Genomic DNA, 18903 nt, shown 5'->3' with positions numbered 1-18903 from the left:
TTCCAGGCAAACGCACAGCACCCTTTAAATTGGCAATAATGGAAATTCGCGGTCGTGGTAGAGGTCGCGGAAACAACTCTTCCATTACATCTCGCCTGTCCGGCTATAATGACCATGCCACTTTCAGTAATAATAATAATAATAACAACAACAACAATAACGACCAGAACTACGGGAACTCACAAGGCAACCAACGAGGTCGCGGTCGCGGTGGCAATAGAGGACGGGGTCAACGTGGAGGTGGACGCGGCGGTAATGCGGGAGGATACAACAACTATGGTGATGCCAATATGGCCGCATCCTCCGGGTAAAAGCATGCTCTTATTTTTCGGCGATTTCGCATCGTACGCGGCTAACAAACTCTTTCACCACCCTAGCGGCGGCGGCAATGTCGAGGTTATTGTGTCCAACCATCCTCCAGGAACAGACCACCAACTACTTGATTTCTTGAAAAGAAAGTCAAAACGTCAATGGGAGCCTCTACAGGTTGGTTAAGATTTCCAGTGTTATTAATTGAAGGACGCCTTGCATATTCATTGTTTCCCTTGCACCACAGACGCAACCCATGAACGATGGTCTACACTTGCTGATCCAAGACATGGACACAGCTTCATCGGTACTTCGTTTGAACGGCTATACTTTTATGAACAATGCTGTGAGTTTCTACTTTGGTATGAATAAGCTTGCTTTCATCTGACTTACATGGCTTTTATAACAGCTATCAGTCACTCAGCTGGGGTCCGCACCGGCTCCGACCCCCGCACACCTAAATCAACCTAATAAACAGCAATCCTCCTACAGTAGCCTCGATAACATTCAACGATTCTTACAGCAAAGGTGGAACGCTGAGCAAAAGTTTTTGAATTTAGACAAAATGGGACTGGATCCTCTGTATAAACGTGTCATGCACGCCTCAACTAATGACGTTCGCCCAGCGATGTTCAAACTCGCATCAGAGACACTTGGCGACGTAAGCGCATTCATATTCGATGAGCGATAAATACATCATTGTGGAAATATTTATGACAATACTTTTTGCTTTCGAATTCTAGATCGTTACTGTATCACTGTCATCAAATCGTTTACGATCAACCCAGCCAATATCAGCACTTGCTGAATACCTTCCAAATGTACAAAATTTATCACTGCAAGATAACAACATTTCGACATATAACGATTTAGAACCATTAGTTGGTAAATTCAACAATTTGCATGAGCTGCTGCTGAATGACAATCCGATAAAGACTCGTGACATCGAGCGCAACGGAAATGATGTGCAGTATCGAAGGTTGGTCACTTTTCGTCAAATGTCGATCTTATCTGATTTACAAATTAAACATTCTATCCTGTTAGTGAGGTGACACGGAGGTTTCCAACACTGAGAATGTTAGATGGAGCACCAGTGGCACAAGCCATTCAATTCGACATCCAAGCAGCCGATCTGGAAGCCACTGAACAGCAAGCAAGATTACCTGCAAGCGTCAAAGAAGGATTTTTTGATCAAGACTCGTCTCGCATGGCGGCTAACGACTTTTTGGGCAGGTAACTAGCAAGCATATAAATTTAATTCGTGCATGGCCAATGCAATGAACAGCGTGTTGAATTTTTTAAATCTAAAATAACTCCTTTATTAGTTTCTTTCCTACCTTCGATGGCAACAGAGCAGCGCTCTACGACCTCTACGATGAAAACGCTATGTTTTCTGTTTCTGTCAATGCTGGATTACCAAAACATCGACAGAAACCGGGTGGTCCCTTTGTGAACTCAGGGGCTCCAACTGATTGGCGAGACATAAGCCGAAATTTGACCAAAGTCAAATCACTGAGTATGTTATTTTGGTTACGCAAGGAGCCGATGCAAATTTTCATAGCACAGACTGACATTATGCCTAGAACGAAGACTAGATTGTTTATACTATGGTTCAGCAGCCATTATCCAACTATTGACCACCATGCCGCCAACGGTACATGACTTGACAAGAGCTGACAATTTCGTTACGGATGCGTGGCAAATGAATGGTTTTAGTGGCTATCCAGCTGTACTTTTCATCAAAGTACATGGAGAGTTTCGGGATGGTAAGCATGTTGTAAGCATTACTTTTGTATTTGAGCTTACTGACACCGTGTATAACCATTAGGAGTGGCTGGAAATAGTACCAAGTATTCGTTTGATAGAGTATTTATTGTTGGCCCAGCAACACCTGGATCAAGGTTCGTGGCAATATATCTTGACCTATATTTTAACGTAGTTCCCTGATCATTGTTACTGATGCAACTTCTTAGAGCACAAGCAGCTGGCTGGAATTATGTGATTCTTTCAGATCAATGGCATATCCGAGAGTACAGCACCAATCATGCTTTCCAACCGGAACCTGATGTTCCATTACCAGCATTTGGACAGCCTGCTCAAGCTCATCCATTTCCACAAGCCCAGACTTTCGCCCCACCGCCTGCTCCTCAAACCTTTGGTTCCGCGCAACAGCAAGCACCACCATTGCAAATACCACAACCGCAACAGTCATTTGCTTCGCCGCATCACTTCAACTCGACGATAGCACCACAACCACAGCATACGTTTCCTCAGCAATCATTCACCCCACCTTCCGTTCAGTCGACTCCTCCTCCAGCGCCTCCCCCAACACCCCAAGTCGTCGCGCCTACGCCGCCACCCTCGGAGCGACCTCCTGGCCTTGTAAGTGTAGACGTGTTTGAGATTATAGAACTAAGGACTGGGGTTACTGAGCATTCTTTTTTCTTTGTTCAGTCTGATCAGCAGCATGGTAATGTTCTGATGCTGAAACAACAAACTGGTCTGAACTATTCATTTGCACTCCAGTGCCTTGCTGATAACGACTGGAGCATGACTAACGCCTTGGAGTCTTTTGAACGACTGAAGGTAAGAGAGATCGAAATTGCTGTATCTTTTTACTTGGATTGTTGCTTACATGCTATTTGCCAGAACATCAATGCCATACCACCCGAAGCTTATGGATCGTAATAGCTTACGACTAACGTACACTTCACAATAATCAATTTTTAAAAACACGCCTCTTGCATTCAGAGAATAAATCGGTCGAAGTAGGAATATTTAATATGACACATCTGATATGCGAGTAACGACTAAGCATAATGGAGAGAACTAGTTGCGACGACACAATATCATTGAGAGATCAAGTATAAGTCAGTTACGATAGAAATGGAGGATAAAACTGTAGAATCAAGTAGATGCCTACACTAGTACAATTGTAGCGTACTTCACATAATCAATACCTGATCGAAAGATCTACTGACGCTTATGCTCCACTTGCCGGCATGCGTTTTACGCCTGTGCATTCCATCTCCTCACCTAAGGGCTCACTATGGTCTGTAGCTCATTGTCAATTCACACGTTGCCTAACGCTGGCTGGCATACTCCAATGAGCAAGGGTTGTATTAGCAAAGGATATTATTATATTGTGTTTTCAATTAGCGGGGTTATCCATATACAACATGCATTGTTGCTTATGAATTAGGGGGACAGCATATATCACTAAAGAAGCGGAAAACGTTACTTTTCTGTTATGAATATGCATTGAAGTCATGTAGTTTCAACTTACCACATAGTTAGCCATTCGTTTTCTCTCGTGTTGGTCGCGAGCCACTCGCGAGCCTCTATCCAGAACCAGACCTTCAGCCAGGGCGTAGCGCCCTTGATATCCTCAACACTCTTGATACGTTCAAGAGCTCCTTTAGCGCCATCCTTGATACTGAAGTCACGCAAAACTGGTATGGCACTCTTCAAAAGATCCAGATTGGGATCGAGTTGACGTCCGATACCTTCTAGCAACAAGATACTCACTACCACATTGACAAAGTCTCCTTCCAGCTTAACATGGTGATCTCGGACCATATTCATGACGGTGTGTAACAAGTTGGCGACTTTGACTTGTCCCAATTGGAAAGTGCGCTGCTTGATATCGAGGATGATATGCTGCATTTTCAGTGCAAAAACTTCAGGTTCGATGACCATCTCTGGAGTGCGGCAGCGTTGAACCATGAGCTGGCCAGTTCTATATCCATCAAATTCGGCGATGGCTCTAAATAAGTCTAAGAAGTTGCGGCGGTTGACTTCGTTTAACTCTGTGACTAAACCGGTGTCGAGGAAAATCAAACAGGGAGAGTAGCCTTCGTCTTTCAACTTTGCAAGTTCCTCCCTCATCAGTTTGTGATCGTGACAGACAGCTTCTATTCGCTCAAGGGCAATATCGCCATCGTCCTTCAACTCTCTACCCATTATCTTGGACCATATTTGCTGGAACTTATGATAGGCTGATGGTTTGTAGAACTTGACCATGATGTTTCCAGGGTGCAGATCGGCGTGAATGAAGTTGTAAAAAATCAGCATATGGAGGAATGCATCCAAACCTAGTGATGGGATGTTTTAGCATAAGACAACGTCATATTATCGAATGAATAAACAAGATCCTACCAATATCAGCTATCTTGTGGTCAAAAACTGCACTTGGTTCATTTTTGGATTGGGATTCTCGAGCTTCGTCAAGAAAGACTGATATAGGTATGCCGCTTGCAAACTCTTCTATCAGCATGTTTTTGGTGGTGAACCGCATCATAGGTCGAGGAAACATGACGGTAAGGTTATTCTCATAAAGCTCGTTAAACTTTTTCAGATTACGTCCTTCATTTCGCAAATCTAGTTGCTCTTGCATCATCTCACCGAATTTATCGACCTCTTCTGGCAACGATATCCACTTGACTGTCGGTATGAAAGACAATAAAGTAGCCACCGTTTTCATGATTTGCAGATCGCGAGTGACAGTCTTGCGAGCTCGTGGATGCAATACCTTGACTGCAACTGATGTATGTATGTTGATAGTCTCTCCCGTCTCATCGTCTTGAATTCGAACACTATTTGGTGATTGTACATTGTCCTGAATAGCGAACAAATCTTCCTTATGGCTTTCGGCAAAATCTGGTCGAATCTTTGCACGGTACACCTGGGCTATAGCGCCAACACCAATTGGCTTTTCCTCAAAATCTGAAAAAATCACATGCAACGGTAACCCTCCAAACGCATCTTCAATGACACGCCGGGTATAAGAAAATTTGTGCGGCGAGACGCTTGAATGCAGTCTAGACAGGCGTGAACACAATGCCAGTGGAAAAAGATCCGTTCTGGAAGCAGCCCATTGCCCAAGCTGTATTCGAGTAAAAAATGTAGGGTAGGTCAGCATGATGTCACATATCTTGACCAGGGTGAAGATGACAATACCTTAATGAAAGTTGGTCCGGCGCGCTCCATTTGAGTCATAATCAAGTCATACCATAGGAGAGTACCTGAGCGTTCGTCTTGCTCATCAGGGTGTCTTTCACCGATAAAAACTATCGGTACACAGATTGCAATGGGTGCAAACAGCAATATAACGTGGAAAAATCGTTTGCACACCAATAAAGGTTCCAAAAACCACCTATCGAGCCATTCCAAAATGCGGTCGAGAATTCGAATGACTCTTCGTTTTGACGGCTCTAATTTCTGCAGCTCTACGTCTTCAGGTGTTGATATTTCATTATTATGTTTATGATATTTTCGTTCCAAATGAGCCAATGGTAATGACGCAAGGGTGAAGCGAGAGAAAGCTGTATAACTGACGGCGGTGGATATAGATACTGGCTTTAGAGGAGTGAAAGGTCTAGGAATACGGAAAGGTTGGGTTCTCAAAGTGCGTTGTCCAGTGTTCAAAGCTGCAATTCGCAAAGGTCTTGCTCGTCGCACACAAAATGAGGCGACATGGGTGGCCATAGCGACGACATGAAAGGGCAAAGCGGTGTTGCGTCCGCCGGCAAAATTGAAAAAGGCAATCAAGTAATACTTTGAACCAGTCACGCCGAGTTCAGGCGTTCCCCCATGAAGCCCTGCGAACGGGTAGTCGATGAACTTTATCCTCTAAAGCTATATAAACCAACCACTTTATTTCTAATCAGTTTATACACACATCATGTCAACTGCTTTGGATTTGGTTTGCGAACGTACTGCCTTGTACATGGACACTTTGGACTGGCGAGGTAGGTAGCAACTGTCAAGAAGACCCTTCATCCATAGCTAACGTCAAACTTTGTTTAGCTGCGGCTCATTTCAATCCTGTCGATGCCACATCCAACCCCTTCATTGTATCGATGAATTTGGAGGAAGCACATAATATGGTCTTCGTGGATGATGCTGCCAAGTATGCCAAAGCCAAAGGAGGTTCATTAGAAGAGCAGGTTACATTGGCAGTTCTGAAGACCATGGTCAATCTGGGCACAGCCGCCAAACCCCACCTTTCCGGACGAGTTCACACGCAGCTGGATGCTCGTCTCGCCTATTCAACTGATGCCATGGTGGCACAGACCTTACAGCTTGTTGAAATGTATAAGGAGGCAGGATTGGATAAATCTCAAATTGCTTTCAAAATCCCCACCACTTTCCAGGGAGTGCAGGCTTGTCGTATTCTTGAGCGGGATCACGGCGTGTGCTGCAACATGACAGTTCTGTTTTGCCTTCAGCAAGCTGCCCTTAGTGCAGAAGCCGGCGCTAGTTACGTTTCACCATACTTGAACCTATTGGGCCGCGTTGATGGCGATCCAGCTACAGGTCTTGCTAATGCTCAACAAATTCGTGAATACTACGACGCTCATGGAATTAAGACCATCGTACTCGGCGCCAGTTTCCGCACAGCTGAGGAAGTCGAGTTGATGAGCCAAGTAGCTGATGCCGTCACGGTTAGTCCTCCTATGCTGGAAGAACTAAAGATCAAAGCTCCATCCAAACTTCCCGCCCTCCCAAAAATACAAGGTAAGCGATTTTAGGCATGATCAACGGCCTTATTTGTATTTGTACCTTTTCTGATTGAACTCCCACAGTGCCTTCCATTGGCTCGTTTTTGGACAACGAAGGTGCATATCAGTGGTCAATGACCATTGATGAACGCAGCTCTATCGGTCTCCTTGAAGGATTACGTTTCTTTGCTGCTTACAATGAAAAGCTTGACGTATTGCTCCGCTCCAAGCTACAGGCTCTTTAGTGCGAATTACTTAACAAAGGACGCTAATAAACAAATACAACGGAAACTTGTTTAAACCCACCACTTTACTTGTTTATGTTTTGTTTATCTGAATTCGCCGGTCGAACGAATCTGAATGACGGCGGTATCACCTGTTGAGCGTTTCCACTGGGCATTTGAAGGGAAGAACTGAGAGCTAGTTTCGTACCATTCGCCTACCTGATTAGACGATATGGTCCATTGCTCTTCCATGAGGTCACCGACATATCAGCTCGTCCATTATGGCATGCAGTACTGACTCTTGCGTCTACATTAACAAATATACTGTCGTCGTTTTAACCGATTCTGCTTTCGTTATGGAACGCATGAACCATTGAGTAAAGTGTAGAGAGGAGACAAGTGTGATTGTCGTTAGGTAGAAGTAGGTTCATGGACTAGCGTGTCTCACTGTAATATACTTAACAGACTGACGATGCTCATTGTGGGAGGTTGTCAGTCTAGCGTGACTGGAGTTTACGCACCATCTTTACGTGCAAGAGAGCATGGTTACACATATTTATGCGGGTAAGGTGCTGGTGCGACCATATTGTCAGCGCAACTCGAGCAGCGGAGGAGGTTCAGGTTGGTCATGTTCAAGAAAAGAAGTAAATCACCCAGTCCATCGAAATCTCGCAGCCCTGATGTCACTGGCGGACCGCCGGTTCCAACTCCTAGCAAATCCTTTACTTTCCGAAAGTCAAAGGACTCGAGCCAACGCGACAAAAAATCAGTAACACCGTCTATGGATTTTTCTCCGCGAGCTGACTCGTCTTCGTCTTCGAGCTATGATGCCTCCAGCCGAGAAAAACCTCTTCCAGAACCGAGCAGCTATCAGATCCTCCAAGAATCAGCGGAAGAAACGAACGGTGTGACGGAAGGAACGGATGGAAAGATAAGTAAACTATACAGAATGGGAACCGACGCTCTTCTCAAGGCCAATGATACCTATGTTACGGAGACTGGTTATGTAAAAACCGTTCAAAAATTCGGTACAAATGTAATGGACGCTATCACCAAAGCCGATAATGGACTCATCACGTCCGCCAAGCAAGCTATCAGCTCGGCTATGAGCAACAGCGCTGTAATCGAGAATGCAATGCATATAGCCGACAATCTTGCAGATATCGGAAAAGTGCTTCCATTTGTTTCTCCTGCCTTTGTTCTGCTCAAAGTAAGATACGATCAAGAAGTTGTTGTATCATGAAGGCGCGCTAACATCTGGTTTTGCATTAGATCATTATCGACATCGAGAAGAAGGCTAGAGATGCTGAGGCTAAATGCACTGATCTTTTGGAGCGTATCAATTTCATGATGGGAAATCTGACTGTGCTTGAAAAGGTTTCAGTTACTGAAGCAGTCAAGGGAGTCGTCTTGCGTATCGAAAAGACATTGAAAACTTCTCTGGATTTGATCTCTGCTTATCGAAAACAGGGTGTTATCTCTCGTCGACTAAACTTTGGAAACAAGGACAAATTTGAATCTTGCGCAACCAAAGTCAAGGATGTCACAGGTGACCTAATGATCAGTCTACAAATTCAACAAACTGGTCAGCTCGACATTCTCTCTCGTGGCATACCCATGGATACAGACGACCAGTTGGCTCAAGAATTTGTGAATGTTCATGGCGAGGAAGGCAAGGTTTGTAAAACGGAACTTAGCGCTGGTTACATAGAGCTTATTCTAAAGTGGTCAATGTTTAACTCCTCTGACCTGCATTCAGAAAAATCCAGAACTTGTTCAAATGTTTGCACAACAGATCCATTGCACAATGGATGCAGACACCATGCAACAACTCACTGTCGATATCACCGACATTATCAAAGAGAACCAAGAAGAGGTTAGGAAGCGGATTCAGGAGCAAGTAGCTGATGCGGTAGCGAAAGGTTTTGAAGACTTTAGCTTGCATATGCTGGAGATCGAAAAAGAGGACAAGTTACTTTGTGTTCAATGTGATGAGGTACGCTAATACTTGAGTAAATGCAATGTGGAGTTTTTTTTTTGAGAATACATTGCCTTTCGTTAGGAATACCGTGAGTCTCTCAACGGGAAGACATCTTGCGCTTTTCACAATGCCGGCTATGATGACTGGAACAAGTCATGGCCATGCTGTGGCCAAGGCCACCCATGCGCACGTGGCCCCCATCGACAAAAGCATCACTCTGAATACCCATACAACAATTTCTTCAAATACGCCAGGGATATCATTAACTACGTAGACACTGTAGATGAATGGGCAGAATGCAAGGATGCTGACTTGGAGACAGGGGCTAAAGAGTACGCTATGATCGGTCATCTGCTAAGATGGACTACCAATGGTTATATGATTGGAAAGCCTACGATCCTAATCCACATTGGCACAGTGTGGTACGACCAGCCTTACTATTTCCAAACATTTACAAGCGAGGATATACAGAAGGTCAACATGGATCCTAGATCGCTTTCCGAGAAATGTTTGATCTATCGTACAACACCCAATGAAGCGCAATTCACTCTTGCAGAATGGACATTCGACAAGGAGGGTGTTGTCAATGGCATTCAATTGACGGCAAAGGCAGCAAGCTCTGACGAATATGCCATCAAGGTTGTACCAATCTCTTCTGCTACAGCCGAACTTGCGGGAGACGTTCAAGTCATCTCCAAAGGCGGTTTCAAGATATACACACCGAATGCCCCTTATATCTTACCAGAGATGCAGCGAATTGGCCCCACCCTTCCGAGTCAGCCATCCAGACCTGTGCGTGATGACTTTGTATCGTCGGGATCAGCTCGTGTTGCCCTCCTCCAGGGAGATCCGTTGGTGCCTAATGCTCAGTATGCCCGAGAAGACATGGACTATTTCCACGGATCTATTTCTGTTTTCAACAAAAGCAAGGACACTCCTATAGTCATTACCGGCATCACCGCACAATATCGCATGATTGGTGACCATGACTACCTCAAAGTCGAAGCATTGGATATGGACGGGAGCCAGTTTCCATTGAAAGTCGAGCCTTTTGACCACAAACCTGTCATCTTCCGAGCATCTGTTCCCCGCACAGAAAGCGATGCGAAACTTGGCATCAAGATGTGGAACCGAGCTCTCGTTGCACGCGATCGTCCGATAAGAATCAAATTCGTCGCTCAAGAAATAGATGGCGACAAGGCTTCCCTTGTCATGGAATACGTGTTCAACCCATACCCTCCCAGCAAACCCACATCGGCAGATTTTGGATTCTTTTTCGTTGACGACATTCCCAGATGCGACCGATATGTAGTGCGTGTCAAAGCTGGAAGTGATACCAACGTTGTGGATATTGGCAGCAAAAGTTACGGTGAACTCGATTTACACCGATTAGTTCATCGTGCTATATCGAATGGACGCTCAGAAGTGGACCTCAGCCTTAATCGAGATGAGGATTCCGGTCTTTGGCGTTGGAACGCATGGGCGTTGATAGATATATCTTGTAGAAGAGTCTATGCATTCAAAGTACTGATTACCGATGGCTTTTCGGTGTGCTTAGGATATGCCCCTTGTCCTGAGTATGGCGATGCTACTGAAACAAGAGATATCCAATATGCGGATGAAAAGGCTTACCTTCCCGAAGTCACCTTAGACGAATTGCCAGAGTATGCTCAAAGTGATGATATTGACGACGTCATTGAGCATGTTGAGATCCCCAACGGCAAGCAGGCAAGCAATGGCAACGGTGCTAGTAACGGTATTGCCACCGAACAAACTCCTCCTAACGGCAACTTGGAATTGCGACTAGAGTCAATTGATCGCAACTTGGATCGATTGGCTACAGCAATGGAGAACTTAGTCACTCTTTTGGCGCAAAGGCAGTGAAAATCACATTATATATTTTTTGCTACATACCTATATCATTTATTTATTAGTATTATTAAAAAAGACAGGGTTGGAATTCTTTGGCATTGTCCGATGATCCTCAAAGACACATTTATTAAAACAGTACAAGTGTAGGAATACAACCATTCTTCATGACTTCCATAACTATTCCTTCGTCATAACCAGTAAGGTAGCTTGATCCAAAAGGGTTCTGTTCGCTGGAGCCACGAGTCAGAATGACCGGCTTTTGTTTTTTAGACTCATCGTTGACACCGTTACTGAGGCTCCAAGGTATCCGCTTTTTCAGAGCTTGTATTTTTAGTGTTCCGGGGATGTCATTGCTGGAAGGACCACTATCCACATCCACAAGTATTTCTTCGTCCTTGGAATTATCGGATGGCTTCTGCGGAAACCTCAAAGCAAATGGGCATCTCTTGTATCTGCAAGCATCTATAAGTATTTTGGAAAACTTGACCCATTCTAGTTTCTAATTTGCTTTTACCTTTGGAAATCAAAGTGGCACGGTATGTTCCCATGTAACACAATTTTTTTGCAAACGTGCAATCCTCCATCAAATAATATGTCTATGCCGAGATAAAAATAATTGAAAAAGTAATCGGTTGGCTGTGCAGCGGCAATACCTTTTATCGTCTGTCAGTTCAACGTACGTACAAACTTCAATTATGTGTGACAATAGAACTGACCTTTGTCGACCGCATTTTCATCGGAAACAACGTTTTCGCTGTCGCTGGTTGCTTCGTGCTCTTCTTCGCCACCACTGCGATTGCTCTTATCGGTAGGATTATCTCCAAGCACTGAATGTATCCGCATCTTATCTTCTTCTTTGTAGAAAATACAAGAAGGCTTCCCAAGATCGGAAAGAAGATCTTGAGGGGTAGTGGATCGTAGTAAAATCCTAACAGAGGTGCTATTTGATGGAGAGTTTGAAAGGGAGGAGTCCTCACTGTGGGTGTCAGGTGTAGCAGTCGCAGCACCTCCCATTGGAAAATGTAATGTAACTCCAACAGTAGGCTATAGTACGAGGTCGATTAGAACTCCCACCTGTTATGAGGCTGTTCAACACTGATATGATACATACTTCAGCAATGACACGATCAACTTCACGACGGCCCTTCTTGCCGTAGCGGCCTTGTGCGGCAGCGTTCGTCTCACCAATAAACTTTGATAGCGGAGGAAGTGTCGCTTGGCGCCAATTTTGCGAACCATTATATACAAAAACATGACTGGCGATTGGAGTGGTTCCGTCGGGAAATTCAAGTGGCAATTCTAAGAGATATGGATGTTAGCATACAACCGATGGCCAGTGTTTGCAGAGTGCAATTTACCTGTGGATGAAGAATAGAGCTCTTGATGTCGAGAAGGTATAGGAAATGTAAAAGAAAGTCCCTGTAATGATTGTATGAGTGACGTCTGAGATAAGACATGTATCGACACCACTGTACGTACCGGATAACTAAGGGTATATACGCTTTCGGCAGAATCAAATTCGCCAGGATAAGTTGGACTAATGTGTACAGTAGACGTCAGGATCGATGAACAACGATAGGTCACATTAAACTATTTCCTCTCTTACCCAAACGATTTATATATTAGCAAGAATGTTGGTATGGTCCTATTTGAACTACACAACCGCATAAATTAATGTTGTTCAGTTGACAGACGCCATGGTATTGCCATTCTTACCTAACGTCGTTGTTCTGATACACAAGTTTGACTTTGGAAATGTCATAGCACTCTATGCATCGCAAACGTTGAGAGGTGCCGTCACACCTAAGACTCAAACCGTTCTGAGGTAAATCGATGATGAAGTCCACACCAAGCGGGTCCTGAACCAAGATAAACCATCAAAGATTGTTATACTATATAGAGATATCGGACAGAACGGACTTACCTCTTGTGAATACTTTAACTCTACTTGCGGGAAAAATGACGATCGCTCACGAAGAAAGTTGATAATCTCCCATATGGAGGTCCCTGAGGCCATTCAAACGTTTTAATATCCGCCCTTTGCGGTTCATGTACTAAGGTCAAAATGTAAAAGGGAAGGCATACCTATTCGGAACGGACCGAGGCTACTAGCTGGAGAGATGGAAAGCTCTAGACGCTTGGCTGTTCCAGTATCGTCGTGCTTTGGCGATTCCTGCATTGATATGAATTGTTGACGACAGGAGAGAAGTGTCAGTAACCTGACCTGATGAGCAACAGTCACTCTTGAGTGGTGCAGCCTCTCAGCTGATCTGCCACGGACCTCCGCCTGGCATTATCAATTTTTGCTCTTTGTAACGATTTATTATAACGCAAGAAGGGATGTCATCAGGTCCATATATCATCCAGTCGAATGCGTCTATCTACAGCTACGTGAACTGTACAAAAACGTGGGTTTGTGAAGAATTAAATTTATATGATTATGCAAGGGGGATTATGAAAGTTGTGCTATAATTTCAGCAATAAAACTAGTAAAATAATGTAAGTAACCAGGGTTACAATCGTTGTCAGTAACACCCAGTTTCCACTGGTTTGAAAAGGTATACTGAGATCAAACACATCGCCAGCTGTTCGTCGTCGCAACACAGCGATACCCAGCATGACCAGGCCAAACACAAAAAAGGTAATGCCTATCTTGTAAAACTCTTTGGTAAACACTTTGAGAATAAGTAGGCCAGTCGATACTGCCATGATAGCAGTTCTCCAATATGCCCCCTCGAAGGTTCTTTGTCTTGCTAACAAAAGCAGCCGGAGAAAAAGAAAGTTTAGTTCCCATTTCCAATTGGTTTGTGATGACAGTATGAAAAATAAGCCAGATATGGGCTCTTTTACAACGTAGTATAAGCATTTACCTCGCATTTCAAGTAATTCTGCATCCGTAAGCAAGACTGACTGCTTGCGATGTCCTCGAATCATGTTTGCCTCCGTCATTTGAGCCGAATACCAAGCAGTAAAGAAGGCTGAGTATTAACTGTTCATGTAGCGTGAGCTTCAGTAAAGAATATAGGGTTAGGGTTAATTTTGTGAGCTGAGGGAATTCCACAAGGAAACAAAAAAAAAAATAAGCTTTCTAGGTGTCGCTTAATCACCATCTTCAAATTGGATTGTTCATTAGCCACCAATGGTTACCACAAGACGATCCACACGAGCGGCAGCAGCCACCGAAGCTACTCCTGCCAAAACTGATGCTGCAGTCAACATCTCTGGCCAGGATCTTGGCACACAGAAAAGCCCATACACCGTGTTCTTGTATATTCCTAACCTGATTGGTAAGATTTCCCTCACTTAATGCGTTCATAAGTGGTAGGTTGGTTAACTCATTACTACACGTTCTATAGGATATTCTCGGATTATTTTGGCTGCTATTTCACTCTATTACATGCCCATCCACCCAAAGGTATGCGTTACCTTGTACTGTATTTCGTGCCTTCTTGACGCAGTGGATGGAAACGCTGCTCGGTACTTCAATCAATGTAAGTGTCAGGAGTGTGGACGAGCCATCTATGTCCTCATCTGAATGTTCTTGGATTGTAGGCAGTAAATTTGGAGCAGTACTGGATATGGTGACAGACAGGTAAATAGTTTTGGCGGCATAATGGTATTAGAAGCCTGTCGGAGAAAAAAAATTCTGTGATCAAAGCCTAGGCATATCGACCTTGACTGACAAGCCTTTACAAACAGATGCACGACAACCTGCCTCTTGTGTTTCCTCTCCAATGTCTATCCAAGCTATACACTGGTGTTCCAAGGTTTAATCTCCTTGGATTTCAGCTCTCATTACATTCATATGTATAGGTATGATACATCGTATTTTAGTGCAAGTGACGAATGAAAACATCCCACTGATAATTCGGTCTATCCTCATAGCTCCCTGGTAGACGGCGCTAGTAGCCACAAGAACATTTCTCAATCCTCCCACCCTCTACTCAGAGCATACTACAATAGCAATGTAAGTGTTTTCTCCATTGTAGGGTTTATCGAAGGGATTCTTCAATCTAACTTGGGTGCTATCAGGTTGTCTTGTTTATCATGTGTGCTGGAAATGAATTGTTCTTTGTATCCCTTTATCTCTTTGCCTCCAATCTCACCACGACAGGCAAGTGCTTTTTTTTTTGTATATCTGCCATTCTTTCAACCAAATTATTAACGTCACCTGGTTGATAATAGTGTTTGGCGTGGATATCCGCATGATTATCGCTCTGATTACCTTCCCTATTTGCGCCGGAAAGCAAATTATCAGCGTCATTCAGTTTGTAGGAGCTAGCAACGTACTGGCCAGAATAGATGTGGCAGAATCAGCTACTAACGGTCGACCCGCCAACTAAGTGCTTTGAGTTGTAAAAATACATTTCCTTCGTTTTTTTGAAAAATATTTTCCAAATCGTTTATGTGACCTCCCTGAGGAGCACGGCCTTGCTGGAGGCAGTAACGTGACTGAGGTGAGGCCGAGTGATAAGCTTAGCTTTCTTGGTAGCTTTTTCAAATCTGAAAGTGGCATAACTTTCATCGAGTTCGCCAGTGATCTGATTGAACGAGTATGTTCATATCTAGCCAAAGATTGGACATGAGACGATGTATCAAGACAAACAATATGTTGATGTAAGTAAAGTAAAGTAAACCCCTCCTTCTCTGTGGTCCAACTAGACTAGTGGCCTCATGAACATGATCATGCGTATCCAATTTAATGCCATTTCAAGGTACACTGCGTGAAGTACAAGTTCCTGGTTACTTTTGGGAATAGGGATAAAGGTTTAGAAGAGGCATTCATTAAGTCTGTTCCTGAATTGTCAAATTACACTTTAATGCCATTTGTCGATCTAACCCACACAAGGTGGAAAGCATGGATCGGCACGCTGCACCAGAAAGCAGCACCAATTAACCGTCATCAGCACTATGATTTTCAACGATGTAGCATATTGGCAACAGCTCTTTCAGAATGACACGATTTTATCTGTGACACAATGGCTTGTTCCAATGCTGACAGGCGATGCCTTAACTGGCAAACTCCGGTGCCTCAACAACATGTATTTTTCCTCCCCGTCCGTTCAAAATGCCGTTGGTAAGTTACATTAGTCAGAATCGTGTTCATTATGTGCGAAATGTCCTCGATCAAAGTCTAATAAGTCACTTGATTTGTTGGTGTATGTTACTTTAGGAATATGCTTTGCAAAGGAGGTAACATTTCCCACCCCTCCATTCGCTTTTGCTAGTCTATCCCGAAACCATGCCCTTTCTAAATTTTTGCACGTCACCGAAGGGGGACTCATCCAGATCTCGGTCCCTGGAGGTCTGCACCTCCCCAACAAGCGACTCCAAGCACGAAGTTGGGAATGGATGCTTTACCTCATCAAGCTGTTCAAAAAGCAAACCGGCAGCCGTTCAGATTAAATGTCATGGTGGTTGGTAAGTGTTTCACAGCGAATCTTTGCTGCGTTCGCAACTACTCAATATGGAAACTTGTTAGGCGAAAGCGGATTAGGCAAAACAACGTTCATGAATACTCTATTCAATACTGATCTGGTCAGCGATATTATTCCTGAGGAGCCAGCTAAGACCGTCAAAATAAGTCCAGTCACCTACGAATTGGTTGAGGGAAAAACCACTCTTCAGTTGACTGTCATTGACACTCCTGGGTTTGGTGATCGCTTAGACCGCAGCGAAGAGTAAGGCAGCCTATTTTCTAAACGTCGGTTTGGTTTGCCACCCAGCCAGATTTCATTATTAACGATGTTTATAGCATCAATCCACTTGTTCGATACATAGAAAATCAATACCAAGCGTACTGGGATGCTGAAAAAGTCAGGAACATGCGAAAACCGACATTTGATACACGAGTGCACGTATGTCTGTACTTTATACCACCCTCCGGTCACTCGTAAGTATCCTTATGCCAAACTCCTCTCACCTTGTATCTTTATTTACGACTTTATCCTCTAGGATGAAGGCACATGATGTTTTAGCACTTCAGAAATTGTCATCAAGAGTGAACGTTATTCCCATCATCGCAAAAGCTGATACCATGACCCAAAAGGAGAAAATACTATTCAAACAAACGGTAACTTAACATCCGTTTATGCGAATTTGAAAGAGGTGTCGCTAATTTTACGCTGCTGCCTAGATCCTCCAAGATTTACATCTGAACGCTATACCCATATATCCTACTGCTTATTCTGAACACCATGAAACCTTGGAGCATCTAGAGGTAAGGATCACTGATCTCAAAGAGACTGACGTGCTAGTATTGACGAAAACCGTTAGCAACACATACCTTTTACAGTCATAGGAAGTGAAGTAGGTTTACAAAAGGATGAAAAGCCAATTCGTGGAAGGCAATATGACTGGGGAATAGTAGAAGGTATTTAGAATGCTCATTTATATGATACACACCGTAATCATCGTGAGTATAGCCATTTATTTATTTTTTCAAATTCTTGATAGTCGAGAATGAAAATCACTGTGATTTCATCCATCTTCGAGAAATACTTTTCATTGAATGTCTTGCAGAGTTGGTAGAAATTACTCACTCTCGACACTACCATGACTACCGCGCATCCCAGCTTCGAAAAGACGGACGACCACCATCCATTCTTGAATGTGACGAAGAATATGACCGTCGAATTGACGATGCGAGGAAATCAATATCGGAACGTCTGCAACGCAAGGATGAAGAAATTCGACAAAACTTTGTTCAACTAGCAAGGCACCAGGAGTTGGCATTAAGGAAGAAGGAAGAAAAGGTATGTATGAGCCACAGTTTCTCTTTTTAGGTTCCTTTACTCATTGCCAGATTGCTTTTCATGATAAAGCTGCAAATGAAATACAAGGAGCTCATGGAGGACATTGAACGAGAGAAGGCAACGTTGGCGTCTGAAGAACAAGCATTTTTACAAAGGCTAGAGTCTCGTCAATCTGTTAAAGCAGGCAAACGCTCTTAACAATACACCTTTTCGCTGCAGAGATGTACTTGCATGGTCGAGGACGCCCACTATTAACTAAATTTATAAGAATTGCTGAATATCCATACCAAATACTCATCACCGATTAATTATTACCCTTCCTCTACTCTACCAAACCCTACCCATCCTGTAACTAAGAAATTATAAAAATAAATAAAAAAAAAGCCGAACATACATATTCAACATTGGTTTTATATTATTTTTGGTATTGAAAATTTGAGATTACACTTTGTCTAATGGTCTGTTGAAACCACCACGACGATTCATGTATTGGCGGTATTTCGGCTGCTTCTTTACGTTGGCGCCAGACATATCTGCGCCCGCAACATGTTTGCCCTTTGTTGAATCGAAGCCCCCGAATCCCATTAATTTCATCATTTGTGTCTCTGGATCGTCGTCCTCGTTCACAGTGGGCTGAGCATCTTGTGACTCCTGTTGCACATCTTCTGGTGTCTTTTCTCGGCGACGTCGGCCATCGTAATTGTCATTGCTGTCATCGCGCCTTCTCCTCGATCTGTCACCATCCCTATCCCTGTAGAAATAGCAAAAGAAAATGAGTATTTCAATTATAAAGGGAAAGACTGAATGGTTATAATACTCGACCTTCTCACTGGTGACCTTGACCGTGACCTTGAGTCCCGTCTAGAGTATCTATCACGGTTGCGGTCTGATTATGAAGTTAAAAACAGCTTGAACAATCCAGACATTGAAGAAAAATATAAATTGATGAAAAAGTACCTCTTCTATCTGGTGAACCTCTATCACGTTGACGTTCACGGCTGAATTTACGCGGCGATCTACTCCTATGTGATGATCGGCCAGCGTCATTATATCCACGCTCGGTTGATCGAGAGCGTCGGCGTCTTCGTGAAGGTGGAGGAGGAGACCTTGAGTCAGGCATATCTAAATCACGATATGAAGATCTATCTCGTCGGTTATTTGGGGACGGCGATCGGGGCATAGTTGCAGTCAAGAGATGAGGGTGCGATGGATGCCGTGACGGTGGCTTGGCGGCACTTTGATTTCCTACCAACTTGTCT

General features: G+C 43.8%; 9 protein-coding genes across 9 annotated transcripts; 4 read left to right on the top strand and 5 right to left on the bottom strand.

The window, feature by feature from the left end:
* Window positions 1–9: 9 nt before the first annotated feature.
* On the top strand, window positions 10–3294 carry K450DRAFT_226374 (uncharacterized protein). Its single transcript, XM_051586546.1, has 11 exons — window positions 10–307; window positions 378–442; window positions 717–970; window positions 1053–1288; window positions 1354–1542; window positions 1635–1825; window positions 1893–2075; window positions 2138–2210; window positions 2283–2691; window positions 2764–2895; window positions 2959–3294. The coding sequence occupies exons 1-11, from the start codon at window positions 39–41 to the stop codon at window positions 2995–2997; spliced, it is 2040 nt and encodes a 679-aa protein (XP_051447676.1). The 5' UTR covers window positions 10–38; the 3' UTR covers window positions 2998–3294.
* On the bottom strand, window positions 3249–5983 carry K450DRAFT_226371 (uncharacterized protein). The gene is made up of 4 exons (XM_051586545.1): window positions 5269–5983; window positions 4468–5194; window positions 3596–4403; window positions 3249–3528 (listed from the first exon to the last, which is right to left on the bottom strand). Exons 1-4 carry the CDS (start codon window positions 5794–5796, stop codon window positions 3501–3503), a joined length of 2091 nt encoding a protein of 696 aa, XP_051447675.1. The 5' UTR covers window positions 5797–5983; the 3' UTR covers window positions 3249–3500.
* K450DRAFT_226365 (uncharacterized protein) lies at window positions 5932–7352 on the top strand. The gene is made up of 3 exons (XM_051586544.1): window positions 5932–6059; window positions 6118–6828; window positions 6897–7352. Exons 1-3 carry the CDS (start codon window positions 5993–5995, stop codon window positions 7055–7057), a joined length of 939 nt encoding a protein of 312 aa, XP_051447674.1. The 5' UTR covers window positions 5932–5992; the 3' UTR covers window positions 7058–7352.
* A 108-nt stretch (window positions 7353–7460) lies between these two features.
* On the top strand, window positions 7461–11019 carry K450DRAFT_226363 (uncharacterized protein). The gene is made up of 4 exons (XM_051586543.1): window positions 7461–8246; window positions 8309–8713; window positions 8796–9032; window positions 9099–11019. Exons 1-4 carry the CDS (start codon window positions 7665–7667, stop codon window positions 10899–10901), a joined length of 3027 nt encoding a protein of 1008 aa, XP_051447673.1. The 5' UTR covers window positions 7461–7664; the 3' UTR covers window positions 10902–11019.
* K450DRAFT_226360 (uncharacterized protein) lies at window positions 10959–13091 on the bottom strand. The gene is made up of 10 exons (XM_051586542.1): window positions 12975–13091; window positions 12814–12896; window positions 12606–12748; window positions 12496–12543; window positions 12369–12426; window positions 12248–12308; window positions 12001–12188; window positions 11606–11933; window positions 11404–11542; window positions 10959–11341 (listed from the first exon to the last, which is right to left on the bottom strand). Exons 1-10 carry the CDS (start codon window positions 13066–13068, stop codon window positions 11017–11019), a joined length of 1467 nt encoding a protein of 488 aa, XP_051447672.1. The 5' UTR covers window positions 13069–13091; the 3' UTR covers window positions 10959–11016.
* Window positions 13092–13159: 68 nt separating this feature from the next.
* Window positions 13160–13982, bottom strand: K450DRAFT_226354 (uncharacterized protein). Its single transcript, XM_051586541.1, has 2 exons — window positions 13760–13982; window positions 13160–13642 (listed from the first exon to the last, which is right to left on the bottom strand). Exons 1-2 carry the CDS (start codon window positions 13836–13838, stop codon window positions 13356–13358), a joined length of 366 nt encoding a protein of 121 aa, XP_051447671.1. The 5' UTR covers window positions 13839–13982; the 3' UTR covers window positions 13160–13355.
* Window positions 13983–15734: 1752 nt separating this feature from the next.
* On the top strand, window positions 15735–17964 carry K450DRAFT_226343 (uncharacterized protein). Its single transcript, XM_051586540.1, has 10 exons — window positions 15735–15966; window positions 16063–16082; window positions 16165–16310; window positions 16372–16570; window positions 16645–16782; window positions 16845–16962; window positions 17026–17109; window positions 17166–17262; window positions 17346–17644; window positions 17714–17964. Exons 1-10 carry the CDS (start codon window positions 15958–15960, stop codon window positions 17840–17842), a joined length of 1239 nt encoding a protein of 412 aa, XP_051447670.1. The 5' UTR covers window positions 15735–15957; the 3' UTR covers window positions 17843–17964.
* On the bottom strand, window positions 17890–18455 carry K450DRAFT_226341 (uncharacterized protein). Its single transcript, XM_051586539.1, has one exon. It carries the CDS (start codon window positions 18239–18241, stop codon window positions 18086–18088), a length of 156 nt encoding a protein of 51 aa, XP_051447669.1. The 5' UTR covers window positions 18242–18455; the 3' UTR covers window positions 17890–18085.
* On the bottom strand, window positions 18037–18872 carry K450DRAFT_226338 (uncharacterized protein). The gene is made up of 3 exons (XM_051586538.1): window positions 18602–18872; window positions 18467–18514; window positions 18037–18395 (listed from the first exon to the last, which is right to left on the bottom strand). The coding sequence occupies exons 1-2, from the start codon at window positions 18822–18824 to the stop codon at window positions 18471–18473; spliced, it is 267 nt and encodes an 88-aa protein (XP_051447668.1). The 5' UTR covers window positions 18825–18872; the 3' UTR covers window positions 18037–18395; window positions 18467–18470.
* Window positions 18873–18903: the final 31 nt, after the last annotated feature.

This window comes from Umbelopsis ramanniana (assembly GCF_025399195.1).
Source record: "Umbelopsis ramanniana AG unplaced genomic scaffold K450scaffold_8, whole genome shotgun sequence".
Taxonomy (NCBI): domain Eukaryota; kingdom Fungi; phylum Mucoromycota; class Umbelopsidomycetes; order Umbelopsidales; family Umbelopsidaceae; genus Umbelopsis; species Umbelopsis ramanniana.
This window is presented reverse-complemented; position numbering and strand designations above follow the sequence as displayed.